General features: G+C 30.4%; 1 protein-coding gene and 1 long non-coding RNA gene across 2 annotated transcripts; one reads left to right on the top strand and one right to left on the bottom strand.

Annotated features, from left to right (window-relative positions):
* Positions 1-2,554: 2,554 nt before the first annotated feature.
* Positions 2,555-3,986, bottom strand: LOC105122247 (uncharacterized). The gene is made up of 2 exons (XR_841663.1): positions 3,520-3,986; positions 2,555-2,904 (listed from the first exon to the last, which is right to left on the bottom strand). It is a non-coding gene; the product is annotated as an uncharacterized LOC105122247 (long non-coding RNA).
* A 2,721-nt stretch (positions 3,987-6,707) lies between these two features.
* LOC105122246 (zinc finger CCCH domain-containing protein 20-like) lies at positions 6,708-8,332 on the top strand. The gene has a single exon (XM_011021247.1). The coding sequence runs from the start codon at positions 6,785-6,787 to the stop codon at positions 7,955-7,957; it is 1,173 nt and encodes a 390-aa protein (XP_011019549.1). The 5' UTR covers positions 6,708-6,784; the 3' UTR covers positions 7,958-8,332.
* Positions 8,333-25,766: the final 17,434 nt, after the last annotated feature.

Below are 25,766 nucleotides of genomic sequence, written 5' to 3'. Positions count from 1 at the left end.
CCGCTCTTGAACTTTAAAAATACACATTTATTGGGTTAATTGACTGTTGGATCACACTTTAAGCTCGTAATCTGTGTCTCGACGTGTACTCTTGTGGTTCTTCCTTGATTTTTTTTAATCAAAATGTTTTAACATTTTTATAATTCACATGTAAGTGTCGTGGTTGGTGGGTTTCCTCTTGTAAATTTCACTGCAGGCCTCTTTACGAATCATTTATATCGACAACTGGGACATTTAAATATAATTATTTCTTCTTAATAAAGAACAGAAGTTAAATTGTTAATCATCCAACAGTCATGTTGTTTCGGGGTGTAATAACCAATCAATTGTTATATATTTTTTGACTTGACGGGTGTCTAGGTTTCCTTCAAAAAATTTATTTCTCTAATTCCTTTGCTCGAAACCTATAACACTAACAATTGTAATTTTTTTTATATTATCCGATTTATAAATCGTGCTGGCTAGGAGACTAATGTTTTCGTTATTTTATACATTTTTAATAATAGAATTCATTCCGTGATTGAACTCACTCCAGCTATAATAACACGTATAAAAAAAATTTAAAGAAAGTAAAGTTATGATTATTTTTTAAAGAATTTTTTTATATTAAAATGTATTAAAATAATATTTTTAAAAAAAATTATTTTTAAATTTATCATGTTAAAACAATCAAAAACATATAAAAAACTTTATTTTTATATAAAAAAAAATTAACACATTCAAGACGTACTCTAAATGTACAATATTATCATTTATATTATCTGTGAAATGATTGGTCTACCAGTAATCTTTTATACGTAGATGATGAATAATCTAATTTCTGAATTAAAAGAAAACAACTTCAGTTCATTTGAAAAGAAAAAAAAAACATTTGAATTACTTTTGAAGGTAGAAGATTTCAGTATGTTATACTGATTATCATTGGATGTAGAGTCGGAAGTAGACGGCCTCATTGCATGCAGTAATTTTGGTCGAGACCGTGTTATGATCCAAGATTCGAATTTCGAGGAGGGTTAAAGAAGAAAAAAAACCGGGTGCATAGGCCCATATTTTATGTGACACTCTTAGCATGTGATTGGACAATAATAACATAATTTCGGTGTGCGAAAGCATCCGAGAACACTTACCGCTACCACAGAAAATTTAAGAAGAACAGTAGCATTTCGAGGCGCTTTTGCTGAGCGTAACCTTCCTCCAAGAAGCAACGCCATATCACCTAATTAGTTTTAGTCTTTTTTGCCGGTTGTTTACCTCAAATAAAAACACAGCCGTTTTGTTTTTTATACCGACTTTATTGATTTTTCAAGCTAGTTGGTTTATTAAAAATTAAGTTTAGTTAATTATTTTTTATCCTATTAATTTCTTATCTAATTTAACTAAATTAGCTCGGAACAGGGTCTCAGTCTCGAGTTTTTTTGTTAACTTGCATCTCAAAGCCTAGCGCAGCCTGGTGATTTGACCCGGCATGCAAACAATTCTAGACCTTGACCAACCTGGTTGAAAAAAAATACAAAAAGACAAAAATCTCAGGGTGACATGAGAACCCAGTCAACTCCAACTTCATCCGCTAGAAACTTGACAATCAACTTATTAATCTTTTTAACAAATAAAATAAAATTATCATTTAAATAATATTATCCTAATGTTTTTATAAAAAATGGATCGATTCAGATAAACATAAATCGACTTTTCTAACTTGTATCTCTCAACTCTTACCCTGAATCCACACATCCACGTGGAGTTATAGAACTGTAGAATTTGTTTTTCAAAAAAATTAGCATGATTAATGTAAAAGGCTTGCAGAATAACACTATTTTAAAAAATATTTAATGAAATAATATAATTTGATAATATTGTAATTTAAATTATAATAATTATAATCATATTTAAATAAATATTTTATTTTTTAAGCGTTTATCTTAATTGGTTATTTGATTATATTTAATTATATCAAGCAAGAGATTATTTAATATAAAAATTATAATTTTAAATATATTTTATAAGTCAAAATATCTTATTCAGACTGTCATTTTAAAAATAAACACAAATTAAAATTTTAGAAAGTTAACTAATAAATTTATCACAACTAAATAAAAATATATTTCAAATAAATTATATAAAGTGCTTAATATATATATTTATAGGTTAGTAGAATAGATCTAAACCCAATAAAAGACATAAACGCACCAAGTCAAAATAAAATTTCATAATAATCATGATTTTTTTATTTAATATTTGGATAACATTTAAATTTTACATAAATTTTCAGGTATTATCCTTTTTAAACTACCAAATCATCAAAAAATTATATATTAAATATCTCATAACCACTGAACCTGTTAAGCAAAAAATAACATATTTTAACCTTATCACATTTACAAATACGACATCATTGAACTATGATTTTTCACCCAGTTCTTTTTAAATTTTGTCATCTCAAAAAATGCCCAATTTATCAAAAGCTATACTATTCATGTGGATAATCTTCAAGTTTTCTCTTCTTTGTTTTTTTTTTTTTCCAAACAGTAAAGGCCAGAGATAAAGCAATGTCGGCATCATGAAGATTTTGTTGTTGTCGTCGTCTAGATTCATGGAGTGTCAGTGAGGAAACAGCTATATTAGCTGTGATACCAACCACGTGTACATCCCTTTGACCGCAAACGAGGTCGGCGTCACGTGATCGTTCACATTTTTCTCTTTAATTTGTTTTTTTATTTCTAGTTCGTGTCCGTGCAATATTTCCATATTCCTGTACGGCAGGCTTATTTTGTCTGGCTGTCTCACAACTTCCCACGTTAGCTAACAGATGGCTGTGGTGCCCTGCCGTTCATTTCCACGGATCATGGAGTTGCAAAGGAAGGGGTTTTATTCCTTGCAATCAGCCTTTACCTTGACAAGGTAAATCTTTGTTTGGAAGAAAGAATAGGCGAGGACCGCAAGTTTGGATGAGAACGACAAAAAAAAAAAAAGAAGAGGAAAATAAATTAGAGCTGAGAAAAGGCGAGAGAGACTAGTTGTAAAAAAAAATAAAATTATGTTTTAAAGGTATTATAAAATTTAGAAGATATATAAATATTATTTTATTATTTTTCTTCTAGTTTCTATCTGAATTGGAGAGAAATGTATGGTTCGTGTCATTATGCTGGGACTATGAAGAAATTAAATTAAACCTTCGGAAGACGATCAAGAAACTTACACCTACTCCATGATCTTTGCATAAAAGGCTTTGTTCGAGATACATCTTGTCCTTTTTGAAACGGAAAAGAACAAGGGTGGTAGCCTTCTTCTCATCAAATTTTTTAGCCATCACATGCTAATTAAAAAAAAAAAAACTAGATCTTGATCTTACCGACCAACAATGCAAGAACACTTTTAGAAAACAAAAACTCATAGTGTTGAAAAAGCTACCAGTATTTCAATTTTTATCTTGCTTATACGTCTCGACCTAATTTCATTAAATTTGCTGCTAGTGCAAGATATATAAGCATGCTCGGGAATAAAATAAGGCAGAGCTCTTACCTTAAAAAAGAAGATTCACATCAATCCCAAGAATGACATCTTCAAATGGTATTTTCTAAATAAAATAAAATAAAGCAAGACTAGCTGATCCGAGTTCATTGAATTTTATTCCTGATAAAAAAAAAAAACAGAAAGATGAACCATCTGTTAGTTTGCACTGGTGGTCGAATTAAGCCTAGAGATTTCTCAGTAACATGGTTTTAATTCTCCCTTTTGTTTCCTTGATCTGCTGCTACGACGTCGTATCCTCATGGGTAAATATCTGGAGCAGAAGCGCAAGTTAAAGAAGGTAAGGAAGGAATGTCTACAATGCACGAGGGTGCCTCGCTTTACTATGCCGCCATCTTTGGCGGGCCCGTAACTGCCAGGTAGCTCATGCGTTCATAAAAACAGCAGAGATGTCTTGACAGGTGGCAGCAGTGCACCCACCCAACTTAAGGCTCCCATTTCCGCATGGCTGCCACTTCCTGCTTGCCGTCCACGTGTTCCCTCACTCCTTTAGTATAAGGTCTGCAAAGACCCTGCAGGAACATGCTCGATACTTCTCAAATTTATCAAACCATGAAGAATGATCTAGACTTATCGCGATATTCCGTGATTTTTTCGCCTTGTCGATTACTTTTTAATCTCCGTTTAATTTGTTTTATCTATAATAAAAGCACATATAAAAACATGATTTTTAAAATTTTTTCGTTTTGCTATAATAATAATAATAATAATAATACTTGAATATCATAATATATTTAAAATACTAATGTATAAAATTTTACCTTACCTCTGAGAAATTCCTAAAAACAAAAATACTACAACCTTAAAGGTATTTCAACCTTGTTTTTCCAACTACTGACCTTGTAAAACCTTGATTAACATTAAATAAAATCCATAAATCACCATTAATCAATATAGTATATTATTAACACTTTATTTTACTCTCTTAAACTCAAAAATATTTATAAAAAAACAAGAAAGCAATAATAATTGTATAATTTTCAAATAATAAAACCACATCAAAATTTAAATTTATTTATTTTATTATTATCTCATGTTGCTTTGTACTTACTTAGAAAAAACTGATCCACCAAATTTATAATATTCTTTTAACAAATATAACAAGTTTGAAAGATTTATCAAAAATAACTGTGTCATGCGATTTACACGCAACATATTATTTGTTTTGAATATATAAAAAAATGAGTATTTTTTTATTTTATTTCTTAAAAGTTTTTTAATTTCTAGATAAAGAATTCTTTGAATAAAGACATCTCTGTTTGTGTGATTATTTTTACTCATCAATCCAATCACACGTTTGAAAAAAAAAAAATACCGAAAGCAAATATTTTTTTAATTATCCAATCAAATGGTACGTGTGGATAATAAATCAAGCAAGATGAAACGACGCAGATTTTATGACAAGCGTCTAATTCATCTCCTCAATATTAATTTCGTTTTAAAAATAATATTTTAATTAAACATAAGTGGTTGTTTTAAGAAACCCATATCGATCAATAAAAAAACAATACGACTTCTTCTAGGAGCACACTGGTTCGTAAAAACAACATGAAAGGCGTCTCCTTTCTTTTTTCTTTTTTTTTATGTGCACAGGCTTTTCAAGAAGGAAAATTGTCCCGGGGGAAAAAACAAAAAAGGGTACCTTCTTAGTCTTGTGCTGACATGAAGATGTGATTAAATATTTGAAATACCACCATGATCAAGATGAAACAGCATAATTTCTTTTAAGAGCATGGTAGCTCAATAAAACATAAAAAATATTCCTTCATTCTATTTTTGTGTCGACTTTATGTTAAAAAAATGCTATGTTATTTATAATTAATCATGGCACAACAGGTTTACACCAAGATATTTGATTATTTAAAGAAGTCACAATCCAAAACACCGGACCGGACATATGCTTTAATAAAGGCTGTCTTTAATTTATTGTAAAATAATAGTTTAACTGTAAAAAAAAATAAAAAAATTATCCGCTCATTTAGAGGATAAACAATTGTAACTGAAAATAAAGAATTAAGTTCTTGAGCAGAGGCACCACGTGTGCCGTAATTATAACACCTTATTTTAAATTTCGCAATGCTTTTTATGACACGACACTAAATTTTTGCGTAGTTATTCTTTTTAAAAAAACTGGAATTTGTTTTAAAAAAAAAACACGGGAACAAAAGAAGTTGAAACATCTAAACAAAATAAAATAAGTAATAAAAAAATTACATATAAAAACACTGATATCCAATGGAAATTTCTGGAAACGATGTCTTGCAATTTTTTTTATTGCTATAAAAAATATTTTTATCAATGAGGCTTCATGGCATGATTTTTTCCCTTCATATTTTACGAGTTATTGATTTTTCTTGGTTTTTCAAAATTTTCATTGTTTTTAATTTTTTAAATTTTTCTAGGATTTTTTTTTAAAGGTAACCTTCTTATTTTTTAAATATCTTTAAAATTAAATTCTCTCTTCGTGATTGGTGGGTATTTTTGTACAGAAAAATGTTAAATAGAAAACACGGGAGAAGATGGAAAAAATAAAGTAATTATCCGATTTTTTAATAGGGTGAATTATATATATATAAAAAAGAAGCTGTGCATGGGGTCATCCATTGAAAATGAAGTTTTCAATTCCAATGAAAATGATATACAAAAAGGTTGAAAAGATCTCCAATTTCCGTTCTCGTTCAGATTTGTTCCGAGTGCTTGAAACCTTGGAAAAAAAAAATAAAAAAAATACACAATTATTATATGTTCCATTTCTACAAGCATGCAGAGTGACAATTAACATTTGTTGATTTAAAAACTAGGTGGTCCCACAGTCACGAGATGCACACCGATTAACCTCAGATGCGTGATAACTACCTCAAAATATCCAATGGTCCGAAAGCAGCGAGCAGCCTGTTTCGACAAACAACGAGCAATGATAGAATCACAAGGCTGTAACATCTGTCTCCACAACACTCACTATCCAACAGATCACTACTAAAGGAACCCATCGATTATAACTTAGATCAACGGTGGAAAAATCGCTGTAACACTCACATCAGACATTTTCAAAGTCTTAAGATGTAATCCCTTACTGTAACCACCGTTAAAAAATAGCAGGACGGTAGATATTTTCATTTATCAATACCTAACCACAGTCAGGTTAACCTAACCATGGTTATATCAAGCAGTTTATAATCCTCGATAACCATGCCATCAACTACTCATTCCCCCACTTTCTTCCATTGCCGCAAATAATGTCCAAAAACTCCACACAATGATGATGATCGGAGAACTCTCTCATCACCGTTCGAATCCCACCGTTCAAATCCCTCAATGGGACCCATACGAAGACCAAACAACGACGTCTCCCTCGCTGTCCCCAATCCCGACTTCTCCATTCACCAACTTCAACGCCCTCGATTCCCTAACGTCGCTCCACCGTTACCTTCCGTCAAACGATCCAGACCCTTCTTTTGAAGACGAACTAGATTTACCAGTGGACGCTTTCTCATGCGATCACTTCCGTATGTACGAGTTCAAAGTGAAAAGGTGTGCACGTGGCCGGTCACATGACTGGACTGAGTGTCCGTATGCACATCCTGGCGAGAAAGCGCGGCGCAGGGACCCAAGAAGGTATCATTACTCTGGAACGGCCTGCCCGGAGTTTAGGAAAGGTGGCTGCAAGAAAGGGGATGCTTGCGAGTTTGCTCACGGTGTTTTTGAGTGCTGGCTCCATCCGGCTCGTTACCGCACTCAGCCGTGCAAGGATGGACCCGCTTGTCGCCGCAGGGTCTGTTTTTTTGCTCACACTCCGGAACAGCTCAGAATTCTTCCCCAGCAGAGTCCCAAGGGAAATGGATCTGGGTCTGGACTCGGGTCGGGGGATTATGATTTTGGGTCTCCCGTTATACATCCTTTTGACTCCTACATGAGTAAAGCTGGGGTTTTTGTTTCTTCTCCGACTTCGATTTTGACTTCACCGCCAGCTTCTCCGCCATCTGACTCGCCACCAATGTCTCCAGTTAGTCCACAAGTGATTGGCGGCTCTGGACCCGGATCCATAAATTCCATGAGTGCGCTTCTTGCATCGATGCGGGGATTGCAGGTTGGGAAGGCGAAAATGGGATGTCCTGTTGGTTCCTGGGGAGTCCAATCCGGGTTTAGATTCGGGTCTCCGCGAGGGTCATCACTGCGACCCGGTTTCTGTAGCCTGCCTTCAACTCCTACTAGAACATTGGCAAGTCGGTCTGGACTTGGTCAGTTGGATATCTGGGGAGATGGGGTCACTTGTGAGGAAGAGCCCGCTATGGAGAGGGTGGAGTCTGGGAGAGATTTAAGGGCAAAGATCTATGCCAAGCTAAGTAAAGAGAACTCGGTGGACCGTGATCGAGTTGACTCAGGTGTTTCGGGTCCGGATGTTGGGTGGGTTTCTGAGTTGGTGAAGTGAAATGGAGGAAGAAGTTTCCGATTTTTTTTAATTATTCTGACTTTTGTGAATATGAAGATGGTGATTTGGTGTGTAAATACGATGCTGTAGAGGGGCTGAGAGAGATACCAATAGTCTCTCCGTTTTTGAGGCATTTTGGGAGGAGAAAAAAAAAGATGCAAGCCTTTTCTTGTAAAGCAATAAATGAAGTGTTTCGTAGGGTTCTACTGGAGGACGGGTGGCGGTTTGTTCGTCAAACTTCTTAAAGATTGTACTTTGAATGGTCATTTTGTCTAATTTTATCGGATATAATTACATCTTTGTAAGTAACCTTATGTTTATTATTCTAATCAATGTAATGTTATATTTCAAGTTGAATTTCGAGTGATCTTTTTTGTCCTTGCCTTCCTGTGTTAAGATTTCAAGTCCAAGATCAGAATACTACCTAATTTTCTCTGGTGTGAGAAGTGAAACTGGAGTGGTCAGTTATTTGCCTTTTTCCGGGTAGATGTTCATTTTGTGTTTTGCTTGAAACAAAACCAGAGGGGGGCTTATGTGCCAGCTAAAATTCTCTTTGTTTTTATCTAAAAGTGATGATTTGTCTTCATGCTTGGATCCTTGTTTTGAAGATCTTGTATATCCTTGTGGAATTGAGACGGCGATATGAGAGGGAAGGGTTCAAGCTCGATGCTCACTCGGAGTGATTGTTCCCGCTGATCAAGGGTTTGTGTCATTGTGACCTGGTCTGATCATATTTTCTGTTTATGATCTTTCACGTCAGTGATCTCTTCACCCTTTATAGCCATAATCCACAGTGTCCAGGTTTATGATGGGTTTCCAGCATTGTTATCGATTAAATTAAAAGCAACATCAATTGATTTTGATTAATTAATTAATTAGTCCCGTTGCATTATCTTCTACATTGGGTCATGTCCAATAAGATTAAGATGGTTGACGTGGATGTTAATGAACAGATAGGAAGCCGTCCTTATCTGCTGAAAATCTTTAAAGTTATCTCCTCAAAGCCACTTGTAATTGACCAAGTTGCCATACTTTTATAATTTCCTGCCCATTCTATGTAAGAATCAATTAAACTGATGTGAAGGTTATGGAGAGACAAGTGACGGTCAAGGCAGGCACCACTAACTATGGTCCAAGGAGGGACCCTGTAATAATAAAATAAAGGGTATTGTATCTGGTTTTTTCTACTTTAGACCGAGAGAAGATATTGAGAGAGGGTGGGTTCACGCTAGAATTAATTAAAAGAATGAAAAAGGCCGACAAAGTGGACGGTAGTTTCAAGATTTGGTTCTCAATTTTTAATCCTCCTTCGACCACGTAGTAGGAGGAGGCCTATAAGTGTTACTTGGGGAGGAGGGCAGAAATAGAACGATTCTCCAGGCTGGCGTGCCCTTCAAATCTGTCAGTGTTAGTATTCAGTAACTTTCCTTTTCCTTTTGTTTTTGTTTTGAATCTCGATGTCTTTCCCGAATTTTCTTGGGCAATTTTTTCGATACTTGCACGCCTCTAGAATTCTCTGATCCTAGAGCTATAAGATCTTAAAACCTACCCGGATCAGCCCATCAAGTTGATTCAGGAACTGGGTAACTCGGGGCTCTAATCGGTAGCTCTGGCTAGGTTTAAAATTTGGAAATACCCGAGCGCGCAATTAACTTGGAGAAACTATCTGACTAGTCGGGTCAATTTGTTTTTGTTTATTATTTCTTTTCATGTTCACATTTTACCTTGTAATGGCCTTTATTTTTTTTCAATGCAAGCATTTCATGTAAAATATTACTCAGCCTATCAATGAAGACAAAAGGTACATAGAAAAAAGCATTGCTTGGCTTAATTCTTTATGCGTGAGTTTATAGTTTTTTTTTAAAAAAATAATTCATGTTAAATTTTATTTTATAAATGCTAGAAAAAATTTTATTTTTTCAATGTAAATTTAGAAACCTCGTTAGTATATAAATTATATATCATAAAAAAATTGTGTTTTTAATTGAAGGATAACAAATCTTTTTAGTTTGAATATTTTAATTTAAAATAACAATATAATATCATTTTAATGTAAGAAATAAATTTTTATATTAAAATTTAAATATTTTTTTTATTTTTACATATGAAACTTGATCACCCTGTGATCTGGAATCTCATTTTTTGATTAGGTCAATCTTAAACTAGATTTAATAATTATAACTCTATCTCAAAGTGAACAATCCTAATAAGAAAGTTCAATAATTTTAAAAGTCAATTTAATAGTTGATTGTTGATTCAGCAAGACTCGAGTTACAAGTTAAAAAATTAAAATAATATTATTGTAATAAAAAAATTTATAATAATCGAGTTTTTATAAAATTAGACTAGAATCATCAGCCCAATATAAAATTTCAATTAGGTCAATAAAACTTTTTTATTTTTATATTTTTTTTTTAATCTAGACTAGTATATCAATGGAATGATGAATTAAACTTTTATGTTAATCTGAGTTTTGAAACGGGGAGTTCTTGTATGCTAGTTGCTATTGACAATGGTTTTTTTTTTTTGGGCAAGACTTTAACATGATAAATAATTGATTATAGTTGTTGATTTTTTTATCAATTTTTTATTGGAACAATTATCATTAATTGTTACTTTCGAATTAAAATCAAATGAAAACACATTCATGTCTCGCGTAATAAATTAAATCACCTTCAAAATACTATCAAGTCACAAACGTTTCCCAGTCATTCAACATCAATCAACCGAAGAATAACATTATTCTATACACGAAATGTTTACATGGAAGCAAATCTCCACACTTATTACAACTCTCGTCGTAAATACCGCGACATAAAATGAAATGTGAAATATAAATCCCAAAAACCAAACGTAGCATATTACAAATCCATACCAATTACCATGATCATGGCAAATGAACATGTTTTTCTTTTGATGCGATATGACATAACAAAGCTATGATTTGAAGGATTTGATGTGTATGTGATTTTGAAATTATCATTTTTCAATGAAAAGTTTGTCTTGCTACATTGGTACACAGAGGAGTGCTATATATTTGACCTGTATTTTATGTGGATTTTTTTATATTTTAAAAAATCTAAATAATTTTTTTATAAATTATACATACATATAATCGAATAAATTATAAACAACACATGTTAATAAGTAAATAAAAAAACCCATAAACAATAACTAAAAATAATATCTAGAAAAAATTAAAAGACAAATATAACTTAAAATATTTAATTTTATAAGATGTGACATTTAGGTGGTTGTTTTTGGTAAATTTATTAATTAAAATATTATTTTTATTAAATCAAATGATAATAAAAATAGATATGCATATAAATTGATTGAAAAAAATAATATACGAGGTTGTATATCTTATAAATATTTTTTAAAAATATTTTTTTATTTTTAAAAATAAAATTTATCTATACAAAAGATTAAAAAAATATAAATTAATCAAAAACACCTCCTTAAAAAATAAATTCACAATTATAATTTCAAATAGATTTTCTAAATAACTCAAAAGGAGACTAGAGATGTCACTTTAAAAATAAATAAAATTAAGGTTAAGATTAATTTAAAAAATAAAAAAAAAATTAAATATATCAACAAATAGATTTTCTAAATAACTCAAAAAAAGACAAGAGATGTTACTTTAAAAATAAATAAAATTATGGTTAAGATTAATTTTTAAAAAAATAAAAAAAATTAAATATTTTTTCTCAAACAACAAAGTGAACAATGCTGTCTACATTAACACCTGTAAGGTAAACTCGGATCATAAACTCATCTAATTTAATATTTTTTCCTCTTAAATTCATAACAAACCTTAAAAAAATTAAACAACATCATTCATAGTAAAAGACAAGGAGGTACACAGTGTGACTATATAATGTTTACATTGTATATTTTTTAAAAAAATTTATAGCAATTTTTTTTTTAAATAATCATCAGTGTTCACAATAAAACATATGAGTAGGGGTCAACAATGCTTCTATATCGTGTTCACCTCATATATTTATAGTTTATTTATGATGAATTTATACTATAAACTCAATAAAATTTAATATTTTTTAAAAAATTTATAAAAAGTTTGAAAAAATAAGCAATACTATTTATGATAAAACATGAGTAGTTTAGTAGTACGGTTGCATAATCTTCACCTTATATATATTTTTTTAAAATTTATAGCAGGCAGAAAAGAAAGAAAGAACAATACATCCATACATAAATATGAAGAGTTGAATAGTGCGTTTGCGCGATGTTCACTTTGCACAATTTAGATTATAAATAATATAAACGAAAACAAAAACATTACAGACTTGCATATTTTTAATACACTGTTTATATTATAGATAATTGTATTTTTTTTTTTTGGTATTTGAATGCTCTTTGAAAATATGTTTCATTAAAAAAAAAACTAAATTGATATTTCTTAGAGTGTTTTATATGTAAAAATAAAAAAAAAATTATATATTTTTAAATAACAAATATTTTAAAAACTACTCTACATTAAAATATTAAATAAACCCTTAGACAAGCAAGAGGCGAAACAGAGCATAGAAGAAGTAAAAGTTTTATAAGCGTTCCTAGCTTATGGCGAGGGGAGAGGGTAAAAGTAGTATGAGTGTGCGTGAGAAATTCTACGATACTTCAAAAAATAATTCTATTTTATAAAAAAAGATAGGTTTTTTCGATAGCACAATTAGAGCATGGAGCGGAGCCAGAGATGGGTTCGATTCAACGACAGCACTTGACGATATAAACATATTTTTTCTATTAAACCATATTAAATTATCTAGCAGGTAAAAAATTGAAACTAAAAAATTTATTTTTTTATAATTTTAAGTTTAAATATTGTGATTGTTAATATAATGATTATTAAAAATTTTTATAATTATTAATTTTAAAACTTGTAAAATTAATAAAGATATATAAAAGCTGATTTGTATATTTATATTAGTTAAAAAATAAAAAAAAACATGTTTTCTCCACTACGAGCGGGTTCGGAGGTCCCTTTTTTTGTTTGCCTCTTCGGTATCGCCGTCTACCAGGCATGAGTGAACACAACATTGTTTCCCTAGTCTTAAGATTAGACGATGGGGCAGGTAGCCACACGGTAGGCCTTACCGAGACAAAACTTGCCCGGCAATATTAACCCGGAAGAATAAAAATTTCTTGCCTGTAAAGAGAGTCGGAGCTCTCCAGGCTGACACAAGGAAAGCAGCAACACTGCTACGTGTACCTGTGATTAATTATCCAGATAATAAAATAGATTGTTATGATACGAAAGCAAGAAAATCTTGAAATGAAAAAGAAAAAACTAAAGAAAGAAAGAGACGTGGCATTGTTTGGTTTCAATAATTAATTTACTTGACGGTAATATTTAATAGCTTTAATTATAAAAGGTTTATGTAGTTAATGACTCGGTGGACTAAAATCTGCTGTGGTCGTTTCATGATAACCATAAACGACACTGGATTGGCTTGACTATCGGAAATGCGATTTTTTCTTCATTTCGCTTGTAATAATGTTATCAATTGACGAGTGCGATCGGAATAGTTTGATTCCAACTTGGTTTTCAACTAGCATGTTAAAAAACATGGAAGACTTTCTATACATGGATTCCAAAAACTTTACTGTACTTACGAGTAATTAATTATTTGTTAGTTTTTTTTTTAAAATAAATATATAGAGAAAATTTATTGATATTAAAAATATTTTTTATATATTTTTAAATAAAAAATATTTTAAAAAATAATTATTACCATCTCCTTCTAAACACCATTTGATGTCGGCAGATTTGGTTTCTTCCCCTCTTGTTCGTCCCATTTCTCTATATTTACCTGCTCTTTCAAGGCATGATGTTTATCTATCTTGTGATTTTGACTTTGATTTTTTTATGTGATTCCTGGGTTACACTTAGCGGTAATCATCCTCTCCTCTCCTCTCTCTCTCTCTCTCTCTCTCTCTCTCTCTCTCTCTCTCTCTCTCTCTCTCTCTCTCTCTCTCTCTCTCTCTGGGCTCGAGTTCGATTTAATTTTAGAGTGAGTTTTCATTTTTATGTGTTTTGAATAGAAATTAGAGCATGAAATGACCTGTCGGTTCAGCTAAATTAGGAGCGAGTGCAATCCCTCCACATGTGCGGCTGAAAAGGCTCATAAACTTAGGCCCACGCTATGTAAAGGTGGGCTTTCGTAGGAATGTGGGGTGGCATTGGATGAAGTTGCCGCCCAAGAAACAAGCATCCCTTGTGGGGAGCCTAAGGTCCCTCTCACTGGATTAAACATCGCTGCTGTCACATGGCATGCTAGCAGCTATTTATAATTTGGCTCCAAGACGGGATAGTTTATGTAGCTTTTGGAAATTATATTCCATCTGGATAATTCTCTAGGGTTGTTTTGTCTCTCCATGATAACTGTCCATGGCGATGCAAGATCTCATGCCCTTTTTTTCCTTATATATATATAAATAAAAACAGTGTTGTTGACAGTCCATTACTGTTGCAAATGTGTATGTTTTCTTTTGAACTTTAACCTCTAGATGCCTAATAACAGGCCTTGTCCACTTTTTCCATAGAAAGTAAGAATCCAAAGAGGCTGCTAATCTATTATCTACAACCGTAGTCACTGTCTGCTGTACAGGATGATATGATATTGAATGGATTGGACTTGACATCATTGGATTTTGGAGGAATAATTATCTTATCTCTTTTTTGGTGTGTTTCAACTGTATAGAATATTTTATTTTATTTTATATTTAATAGATACTAGAGGAATAATGACAGATTCTGAACTAGACTTTATTTTTTTTTAAAAAAAAATTAATTTATTCTAACCATGTAAAAAATTCAAATTAATTCAAGATAAAATATAAATAAAAATTTCATTGATTATATATATATATATCAAAACAAAATTATTTTAATTTTTTTTTGGTAAATTTGGATTAACTCGGTTTAGTGATCCCTATTTATAACCCAGGTCTACCCTGAAGTTAGGTTGGCTATGCACCCGCACTTGGCCCGACGCCCATGTAACCATGACCTAACTCTTATCCAGTTTGGCAGGATAGAGGAAAGGGGCTTCCTTGCCCGTTAGGCATTCACCTGGCCTGACTTTTTTCTTATTCCAAAAACAGTTCTTGCGTAAATTATTATTGCAGCCTTTCAAAATCATATCCTAACAAAATGTACAAATAATCTCACATTATCAATAAACCTATTTTTATATTTTATATTTAAAATATTAATACTGAATTTAATTTCTAAATATAGAACTATTTGGCTAAACATCGCTAGTTATATGTATTAATTAGTAAATTGTTAATGATAAGTGTGTGTGTGTAAAAACATTCAAAATCTATTTCATGTTTAAAAATCATGTAGATGGTATTAAATTACGTGCTTGTTATTTGCTATAATTATTTATACTAGCTATGCGCTTCAAAACTAATACATCAACCATCCATCTAACTTGTATCGTATGCTACTTGGTATTTGACATAGAAATATTATATACCATTAAGGGATGCTAATATACTGATTTTATGTATTCTTAATTAATAATAACTAATTTTCATTATCATCATATGCTTTTAATTATAAGTTGGATTTCTAGAAACTTTTGTTGATTTTTATAGGATTTGTAGTACGATGATGTAATTTATATACAGTAAAAAAATCGAAGTAAAGATTTCTTTTTGTTATTTCTAAAGTAAAACTTAGTTAAAAACTAATTATTGTAAAGTTAGGTTTCTTTTAACAGAGATTAATAATGTATATTGTCTTGGTCGACAAGTTGTCATCTATTATATATATATTTTTTAAGTTCTGGCAGCTGACATTTTGTGTACTCTTTTTTAAAACTAAGTACACCGGCCTAGCTTTTAAATTTTTTTTTTAAATTGATTTTTTGAGTTTCATTTTTAATTAATACCATTTCTCTTATTTTTAAAATTGTTTAGTTTGATTTTTTATGTAATAATTAATCTTTTAGATAATTTTTATAATTTTATAATAACCCACAGAGATTATTATAATTTACCTTTAATTTTGTTTTCCCATTAAATTTTAGTTGGATATATTATATTTGTATGATGCATGTACATGAAAGAAAATCATAGGTACATAACAACTAAAAGTAACCTTCAAGGTAGATAAAAAAATGCATAAATTAAAAAGGACAATTACACAAAATATTTACAAGTATATCTATGCTTTACTTATAGCAATGAAGATCAACTTTTTTTTAATCTTTAACTAGCATTCATAATATTTAGAATTTATCAGTTCATATATATATTTTTAATTTATTTTATTAAATATGTATATCATTGATTAAAAAATTTCATGATATTGAAAAATATATTCATAAGCCCGACATCTTCTTCTCTGGGGTTAGTAACTAACTCGAAACTATATATGAAATGTAAGAAAGACACACTAGCTACTTAATACTAAATATCTTCTCACTTTGTTTTTAAATATATTATCTACATCCATGTTTATGTTTGTGTATTATAAGATATTATTTTTTTACAATGTTTATTAAAATTATCTACAGCTTTAAAAAAAAACTGTGATTCTTTATGAAGCTTTCGTGTTTATATAAATATAAATAAAACATTTCAATATATTTATTTAATCCACATGATAAAATCCTTGTGACGTAAGTTGGTTAGCACGCGTATATAAGCTAAGAGGCCACCAGTTTAAGACAACGGATGTCTAGCCTGCTATTGGAGGTTCATGCGTTCGGCCTGGCTTTTTAGTTTTTTCTATAGTTTTCCTTTTTATTTTTTTGATACTCTTAAGAAAAGAAGAGAGTAAAATTCATAGTTTTTAAATACTATAATATTTTTTTTTTGAATTTTAATATTTTCATTTCAATTATTTGTAAATGCAAATCGTTTTTTTCTTAAAAGTTCTAAATAAATTGTATACATATTAATCCATTTTTAATTTATTTATCTTTTAATTACACATAAGATATGAAAATTCTATTTTTATTTTTTATTAATTTATTGTAACAATTATAAATTTTTATTAACAAAAATAATATTTATAGTTAAAAATTTTGCGCTCATTAAAATAGACAAGATACAAGTTAATAAAAACAATTTATATTGAAGATATTTTTTTAAAAATAACAGTAGCTTCAGGTTTAATAAAAATACCATTTTTTTTTTATAAAACTTGAATATTTTTTTATATATTTTTTAAAAAATAGTCTCCCGGATAGTAATGTTGGCTGGCGTGCAAGCTAGTTCAGGTCCAAAAAAACCAACGAAGATTGCCAATTTCCGACGAAATTTTTTTAAACTAGGAATAAACAGTTTTCAAAGACCTCGGGGAAACAAATGGTTACTTGCGATGCCAAGCTCTCCTTCTACTGGACTTTGGAAAATTAGCCGAAGCACAGGGTCCCATGGCCTGTCAATTTATGTGAGGTGGAGCTTTCAAATTTTCCAGGATACACAGAAGTCGTCATCTTCCAATCGTCTTGCCGATTCGAGATTTTGTACAATCACTAAGCATGATGCATAACAGTTGCCACGACAAGTGTTGCTCCATACATTGAAGGGTATCGTGGAAGTTGGCTCCGAGTGGGCAGCACATCATCGCATACAACCAAACACATCGGGCTTGATAAAATCTGTAGAAAAAAGTTGCCTTTGCTGGTCCTAACAAGTAATTTTCACTTTGTCGACAGTGACGGTCAAAATGATCAGATTTCATTTTTCTAGCATTTACTCGTTGTTTTTTTCCGGTACAACTGAAAAACAAGAAAGAAACTACAACCTAGGATAGAAGATACCCATCGAATATGCTAAAATAAGGCTGGCAACACCACTTGGAGGGACCTCCAAGACTGGGTTACCCACTCTGCTACTTGCTGCATTTTCGCAAGATAATCTGCAGAGCTGTTACTTTCTCTAAATGCATGCCGAGGATCAACCTGCCACATCCTCGCCATCATCTCTATAATCTCCAGAACGATAGAGCTATATTTGCGAAATGGATTAACATCATCTTTAATGAGCTTGATGGCGTCAATAGAGTCCACATTCTCCACACTGGCTGCGTCCTTCGGGAATTAGTTCCCAAGAACTGGACACAGCGCAATTCTTCGGGTCACCCAATCTTCATGAGGCTGGAAATTCTCGAATATTAACATCTTCCACAACCACCGTACACCAGCTAGAAAGAGAGGAGCACGATCAGCAGAAGCAAATGTCTTTATCCAGTTAGAAACAGTACCATTCCGAAAGAGAGGATCCTGGCCAAAACCTAATATGTAGAAACCAAATGTTCCTAACCATGCCGCAATCCGGCAGACAATGTAATACAGTCTCTGTGGAGATGGAACACCGGGGGCAACTCATAGATTGAGACAAAGTACGATCATAACGTCACAAATTGGCAGGTGAAGCGTCATGAAATATTAACCAGAGCAAAAATTTAACTTTCTCTGGAACTCGAAGCTTCTTCCACAAAAACTCCAACTGTTATCCTCCCTAAATTCCTTTTCCCTTGCAAGTAAGAAGCCAAATATACCGAGACCTCGCCTCATATATGCCTGAAGTGCTGCCAACCCAACTAATTCTATCAATCGAATTATCATTCTCAGAGATAGGGGTGGACACAATAATATGCTTTATACTTTCTGGAATAAATGTAACCAAGCAATCAAAGTCCCGACATAATATGCATTATCATCCTCGGCATTTACTAGTTTAAAGATACTAGTCGAATTAATTAATTTTTTAACATAATAAAAAATTCCAACTCATATAGAATTATTTTACATTATCAGACCATATAAATAAACCTTCAAACCTTACTTCGTAACCCCTTACCTAACCCAAATTTAAAACTAAATTATTAAAAAGTTATACTTTAGTCAATTTGGTCATCTAAATATAAATCAATTGACGATGAAGAAATCTTTGGATGAAATAAAAGATAAAAATAATGAAATTAACAGAAAACTTGATGAAACTCCTCACCAAACTTAAATTTAAAACTAAATTATATAATAGTTGTTTGAATATATCGTAGTCAAGACTACTTCACTGGTTTAAAGATATTATTAGTAAAAAAATATTATTCAAAGGGTAAAATCAGAGATATGATTCAGAGAATAGATATATAATAAACCCATTTAAACTCTCTGCGTTGAACACCTACTGATGTTTTGTTTACTTCCGTCAGGTATGGGGACTATGTGCTCCAAAATTTGTTTTTAATGTGGTCAGCTAACTTTCACAGTTGAGGGAAAAAATAGGGATAATGAGATGGATGACTTGGCATATTGTAGTAGCTTCAGAAGCTTTGGTGCAAGGGGGTTTAAGAAATTAAAAGGAAAGAGCTAAAGATGGAAAGATAATAAAAGGGGTGCTCGGAAAGTGAGAGAGAGGAGAGAAAAACAAGGCAAAATCAGGAGTGGAGGTGGGATGACGAGGAGAAGGGGGCTTCAGTCCAGATGCGAATTTTGGGCCCCGTCTTTATGGCCCTAATTCTGATGGACGGGGGGATGTAGTCTATCTACGTGAACTTTGCTGGTAGTGGATTCATCCCAACGAAGAAACATTTCTAGAGGAGCCCAACCTGTAACTTGTATGGATATTGAAATCTTTAAATGATAATCAGTTTCACGATGGATTTTGAGGGGAAGACCTGAATTTCTAAAACCGGGGACAGCAGAAAGGGTTCGAAAAAACTAATTTGCAGGATGATTTCTTCAAGTCCGTCCGTCCCTGTTGTTTAAAAGAATCCGCCATTGCTTAAAACATAAGAGCCTTTCCTATTATGATGCTTTATCTTGGATGGTTAGTTTCTAGCAGCTAGTTTCGATATATATATATATATAAGCTGGCTCTCTAATTATTTATTTTCTGGAAAGGTGGTTTCCCAAAGAGTACGAGGGACCTTGTTTATGGATGCTTGAAGCTAGGGTGCTAAGTAAGTGGCCTTTTCCTCACATTACCGTTTCACGTTCGAATCCAAAAAACAGTTATTGGAAAGAAATTTCTCTTCTCGTAACTCTGAATGATTACGAGGCAGAGACTAAGATGGTTTTTGAGAACGTGTGTGTTTTAAAGGTTATTTTTTTTATAGAAAAATTTAGGTTTTTTATTGTTTAATGTGTTGTTTTTAGCAATACATTTTAAAAAATAAAAAATATATTATTTTGATATATTTTTAAATAAAAAATATTTTTAAAAATAATTACTATTACAATACTGAAAATTATCTAAGGCTTGCCAAAAGAAAATTAATTATTTAGCTTCAATGAGAAAAAAACTAATATGGGGATAATCTTTTTTAAAATTAAAATAAAACTTATAATGTAAACAACAGGATGGGATCATGTTTTCACAAATTCTATATAAACTATACTCTCCCAATTGACAGTTCATCTAAATTGTGAATATGGACGTATGACATATATCATTTTATTTTGTTATAATTATATCTAATCTTTGACCCTGTATTATACATGAATTTTATGTAAAACCATATTTTTTTTTACTTCAAATTAAATTTTAAATTTTAAATTTTAAATTTTCATTACATGTATATGTTTCAGAAAATTCAACACAAGTAACACTAATATTTAAAAAAAAATAAAAAAATTTCAATAAACCTAGTTAATTTAATAAATATGGAAGGCAGAATGAGATCTTAGTCTGACAACATTAATATAATCTTTAGATGACATGCACCTTGTGATATTCAATCTTCCTGTTCATGTTCGTTCTCGTAAAATGAAACAAAAGGACTTGCCTGCTCATATTATAAAAGTAAGAGTATAATACTGAAAGAACATTGATTCAATATGTTTCTTGATCGATAAGCACATTTCAACTCCATTTTTGTGCCAAACCACACATTCTTGAGATTTAACATTTTCTTTGGAAGGTCTAAGATCCAAATTGTGAGAGGAGTGTGGAAGAGTACTAGAGAGACAAGATCAACACAAGACTGAGCACCGGGGAATTTTGTGGAATTAAACTTGAGACAGACATAAAACAACTCTAAAACACGTATTCATGTAAATTTCTAAATCACGAATTCATCAAACAAATATCACGAAGGCACAAATATTCAATAAGATGCTAAAGAATAAAGATCCTCTCTTACCAAGTTCCCATGTTATATATATATATATATATATATATTAGATTAATACGAGTGTTTGGATTAGTTTACGGGTTTTATAATTAATTACAGTTTTTAAAATTAATAATTATATAAATTGTTAATATTTATTATATAAACAGTTAAGAATTCAAACTTAAAATTATAAAAAAAAATAATTTTTAATTCTAAATTTTTATCATTTATCCACCCCCTATGATTAGTTCGCATGTTATATTGTTTTGCTTTCGTATGGATTCTCTGGCGTTATCACTCTATGGCATCATCAGACGCCATGTAATTGTGTTTGGTGAGAAATTTCTCATCTTTACGAACCTATCAAATCATTTCTCGAATACAAGGACCTGCAGCCCTTTCACCATAGACCAATTCAGCCTTGTCACTTCGAGTGGTAGAAAGTTGTTTAAACCCCGCTTTGAAAAGATCATTCAGGTGACTTATATGGGAAGATTGAGCCAGCAATGCAGCCACAGGGATGCAAAATCAGTTCATTTCGGTTCGTCATCTCTTCAAACCCAGCCTCTTGTTTAGCATCATATCATGCAGCGCATTTTTATTTTTTTTTATTAATGACGAATTTAAATTAATTTATATTTATTTTAACTAATCTTATAAGTTTGAAAGTAATCCTCAAAAACTCGAATTCATAACCATTAAATAACAAATTCAGAAATACCCTTTAGGGTTCCATCCCTGCATATCTACACAGGATGATTCTGGTACTAGAAACAAATAGTTATATAAAATTACTAACCAGTAATTTTATATAATTATTTGTTTCTATATATATATATACTTGTCATTAGAAAAACATATTAGACAGTTATTGTGTTTTTCCCTTTTATTATACTCAGAGGGCGGAGATAGGCGGTCCCCATGAGAATTTTTTTTTTTCCTGCACCTGTCCTGAACAATCTGTAGTTTTGGCCATAAAACTTGTAAAGTTTAAGTTTTGACATCTCCTAAATCTCTTTCCCCCACCTAAATCTCCAGCAGATATTATAGATTAATCCGTACAAATCAACCCATATATCACATAAAGAACTCGGCAATCAAGGCACTAGGCCCAACTGGGCTCATCTACGCGCATAGCGTGAAGTCCATGACAAGAACGGAGGAGTAATGGTCTCAACTTAATTAATGAGGGGTGTTAATTTCAATGAAGGATGCTAAGATTTTCCAACACCCTCATCTGTATGGTGGCCTGTAGAGTCATACAAGACAGCTTGTTTCAACCGTGATTTTACGGTTGAAAGTGAAAGAAGGGGAAAAACATAGAAGGGGTTTTTGTTAGAGACTAGAGAAGTTTCAAAACCAGGAAAAAATGTGGATGCTGAACCCCCTTATGGTATTGGGTTCTAAAGGGGGTGGGCTAAAATTTGAAAAAGAGTTTTTCTTTTTTTAAAAAATATTTTTAAAATATTTTTAATTTATTTTAATGTATTAATATAAAACATATATTTTTTAAATATATTATTTCAATATAATTTTAAATAAAAATACTTTAAAAAATAATTATTACTTCATTTTCAAATGATGTACATCGTGTGTGAAGAAAATTTTTAAAATTGATTTGACTCGAGATCATGACAGAGAAGTTAATGTAATATATATATATATATAAAATAGTATATAAAAAGCTTCTTGATTTTTCTTCTATCCAACAGTGTTTAATTAAAAGATGAAACACAAAAAATGAAACTACGGAGATGAAATGTAGAAAACTGGACTTTTATGAATTTGATTTGATGAACAAGATAAAAATTGCTCTCTCTTTGTCTTATTAAAATGGATATAAGAGTGAATAAAATATTTAAAATAAATATTTTATCCATGGATTAGGTTGTGCTTGAAATATATTTTACATTTTTTTTTTATTTTTAGATTGTTTGAATTTCATAATTTTAGATAGAATTTTAATTTAAAGTTTAAAATTGTATACCCATATTAATAAATCTCTCCATCTTGAATAATTAAAAAAAATATTGAGAAAGAATATTTTTTTTAAATATACAATACAAAAAATGAGATAAGAAATTAAAAAGAAATGAAATGAAACATAAAAAAAACAAATAAAAATAAAATTATAAGGAAAAAAAATGTTACCGATGCTTGGACCAAGCTAGCCCAGGCACACTTGGACCACCGGGCAGGTCCAAGTAGACTGGAAAGGAGATTGAACGACACTTCATCCTCCCTGCGTTCATGGTGTTAATTTCTCCGATAAGCCACTGGAATCTGGATTGTAGTGTTTACGAGGATAAAGGGTGAAATAATTCATTAAAACTTTTGCTGTCTCTGTCTAGAGCTAAAGAAAATTTTCTCCCTTGTGTTTTCGAGAAAAAGACAATGTTGAATTTTGTTGTCTCTTCAAGCCATATTTATCCTCAACATCCCTTTCTTTATACCAGACATTTCCAAATATTTTTATTTTTATTTTTCAAAGGTTAAATGATTCAAAAACACCATGAATTTTCATAACCTTTAAAAATTTTAATTTGATTACAATGAACAATCTTATAGTATATTACAGGTCATTTCAGGTAGTATTGATCATGCATAGAAGTTACTTGGCAGTTTTAAAAAATAACAATTGTACTTGATGTATTTTAAATTTAGGTTAGTATGATTTGTATCACTTTGTAAAATTATTGCATGAAGGATTAATTGTTTGGTATCAGTTAATTTTTTTTGGTTTGGGAGTATAGTTGTGTTTATTTTTTAAAATATTTTTTATGTTGAAATATATTAATTTTTTTTTTTTAAAAAAAAATTATTTTTGAGATCAGCACATTAAAATAATTTAAAATATATAAAAAAATTAATTTTTAACAAAAAAAATAAATTTTTAAGAAATGCAGTCCAACATCAAAACAATTTAAAATATACAAAAAAAATTAATTTTTAACAAAAAAAAAATAAAATTTTTAAAGAATGCAGTCCAAACATTCTCTTAATACTATAAAAAATCATGCTATGATAATTATGAACAACTCTATCTAATTAAAAATAACTTTAAAAGGTGTAATTTTCTTATTATGCAAAACCCCACTTTTTATTCTCTCACGTATTATTGTGAATGAATTGTGTATTTTTTTTAGTAGTTTAATTTTAATTGAAGATGGATTGATTTTTATTTTTTATGAAAGGATGAAATTGAAAGAAATGAGACCAAAATAAAAAAGACATTAAACATGAATAACATGCTTTAAGTTTCATAAAAGATGTATTTTTGTCATAAATCTTTAAAAATTATACAAATTATATAATTTCAGTGCTTTAATATTTTTTTAATTTAATTTTGATTTAAAATTTTATTTTTGATATTTTTTTAGTCCCTATTTAAAAGAGAAGAGAGAAGTAATCGAATTTCAACAACAAAAAAAAAAAATTGTTTACATCGATTTAAACTATCAAAATAAACAATATTTATAATGACAAAATCTAAAAACCAAAATACAAATTATAAGGTACTTATTAACACTCTCAATGAACTTGGGCTAACAACTCAACTTTAAAAACTCTTTACTCCATTACTTGTTTAGGTTAAGATTCAAATTAAAATGTGTAGCAATGATATTAGACAATTTATTTGGAAAGTATAAAGCAAATATTTTATTATTATTATTTTAATATTAAAATAATAATATATTAAATTTTACATGGTTATATTACGACTCCATAATACAAATACATTATGTGAATCCAAGGAGGGAACCAGGAATTGCCTGTCTCCCTTGGTTTTTCTCATACACCATGCATTGTATAATTTTTCCCTTGTCAATTATTTTTCCATCAATAGTATATTTTTTTAATGGCTGAAAAGGGAGAATTAATAAAAAATAGACTTTTTTTTTTCTTCTTTTCAAAAACATCTCTCACATAGATTTAATATATTTTAAAAAATATTATTTTATGTTATTTTTAATCAACTAACGAATCATCTTTGCCGATACAAATCATTTGTGCTAATAGAAACAGGATTAGGTTGCATTTAGTTTGTGTTTAAAGACATAAAGAATATACATAAAAATAACAAAAATATTTTTAGTTGAAAATATAGAAATTAAGGCATATAATAAATTTATTTTTAAAACAATTTTAAAATAAATTTCTAGCATATAAAGAAACATATTAATCTTTTTAATTCTATGTCTATAACTTTCATTTTATTAGGTTTGGCCTTAAACATTCACACACCAATGAGGTGGTTGCCACAACTTATGCTTTTATTTTTTGTTGTTTTTAGATTAAAAAAATATTAAATTTATATTTTTTTACTATTTTCTGAAGGTTTTGCTAATGTAAAATACAAAAAACAATTTTTTAAAAAAATTATGTTAATATATTTTTAAACAAAAAGCTATTTTAAAAAGCATATTATATCACAATTTTAAACACACCTAAATCTTTTTATTTTATGATTTTAACTGAACTAAGTAAAGCATATAAGTGGAACCAGAACAAAGCACTCTTTGTGTGACCAATTAAAGTAGTATTATATTAAATTAAATTACCAATATTACCTCGATAATTAAAATCATATACAAGCTTATAAGGAAGCGGGTGGTGATATTTTTGAACGTGCCTAGTCTTGTTTATCTAACATTTCAAATGGTGTGGTTGTTGACTGCTTCCTGCTGGTGGGGGGGG

This window comes from Populus euphratica, unplaced genomic scaffold (assembly GCF_000495115.2).
Source record: "Populus euphratica unplaced genomic scaffold, PopEup_1.0 scaffold19.1, whole genome shotgun sequence".
Taxonomy (NCBI): Eukaryota; Viridiplantae; Streptophyta; class Magnoliopsida; order Malpighiales; family Salicaceae; genus Populus; species Populus euphratica.
Note: the sequence above shows the minus strand (reverse complement) of the source record. Positions and strands in the feature narration are given on the sequence as shown.

Bases quoted from the DNA above. Each gene is read 5' to 3' on its own strand.
- LOC105122246 (XM_011021247.1), top strand. From the start codon at position 6,785: ATGATGATGATCGGAGAACTCTCTCATCACCGTTCGAATCCCACCGTT.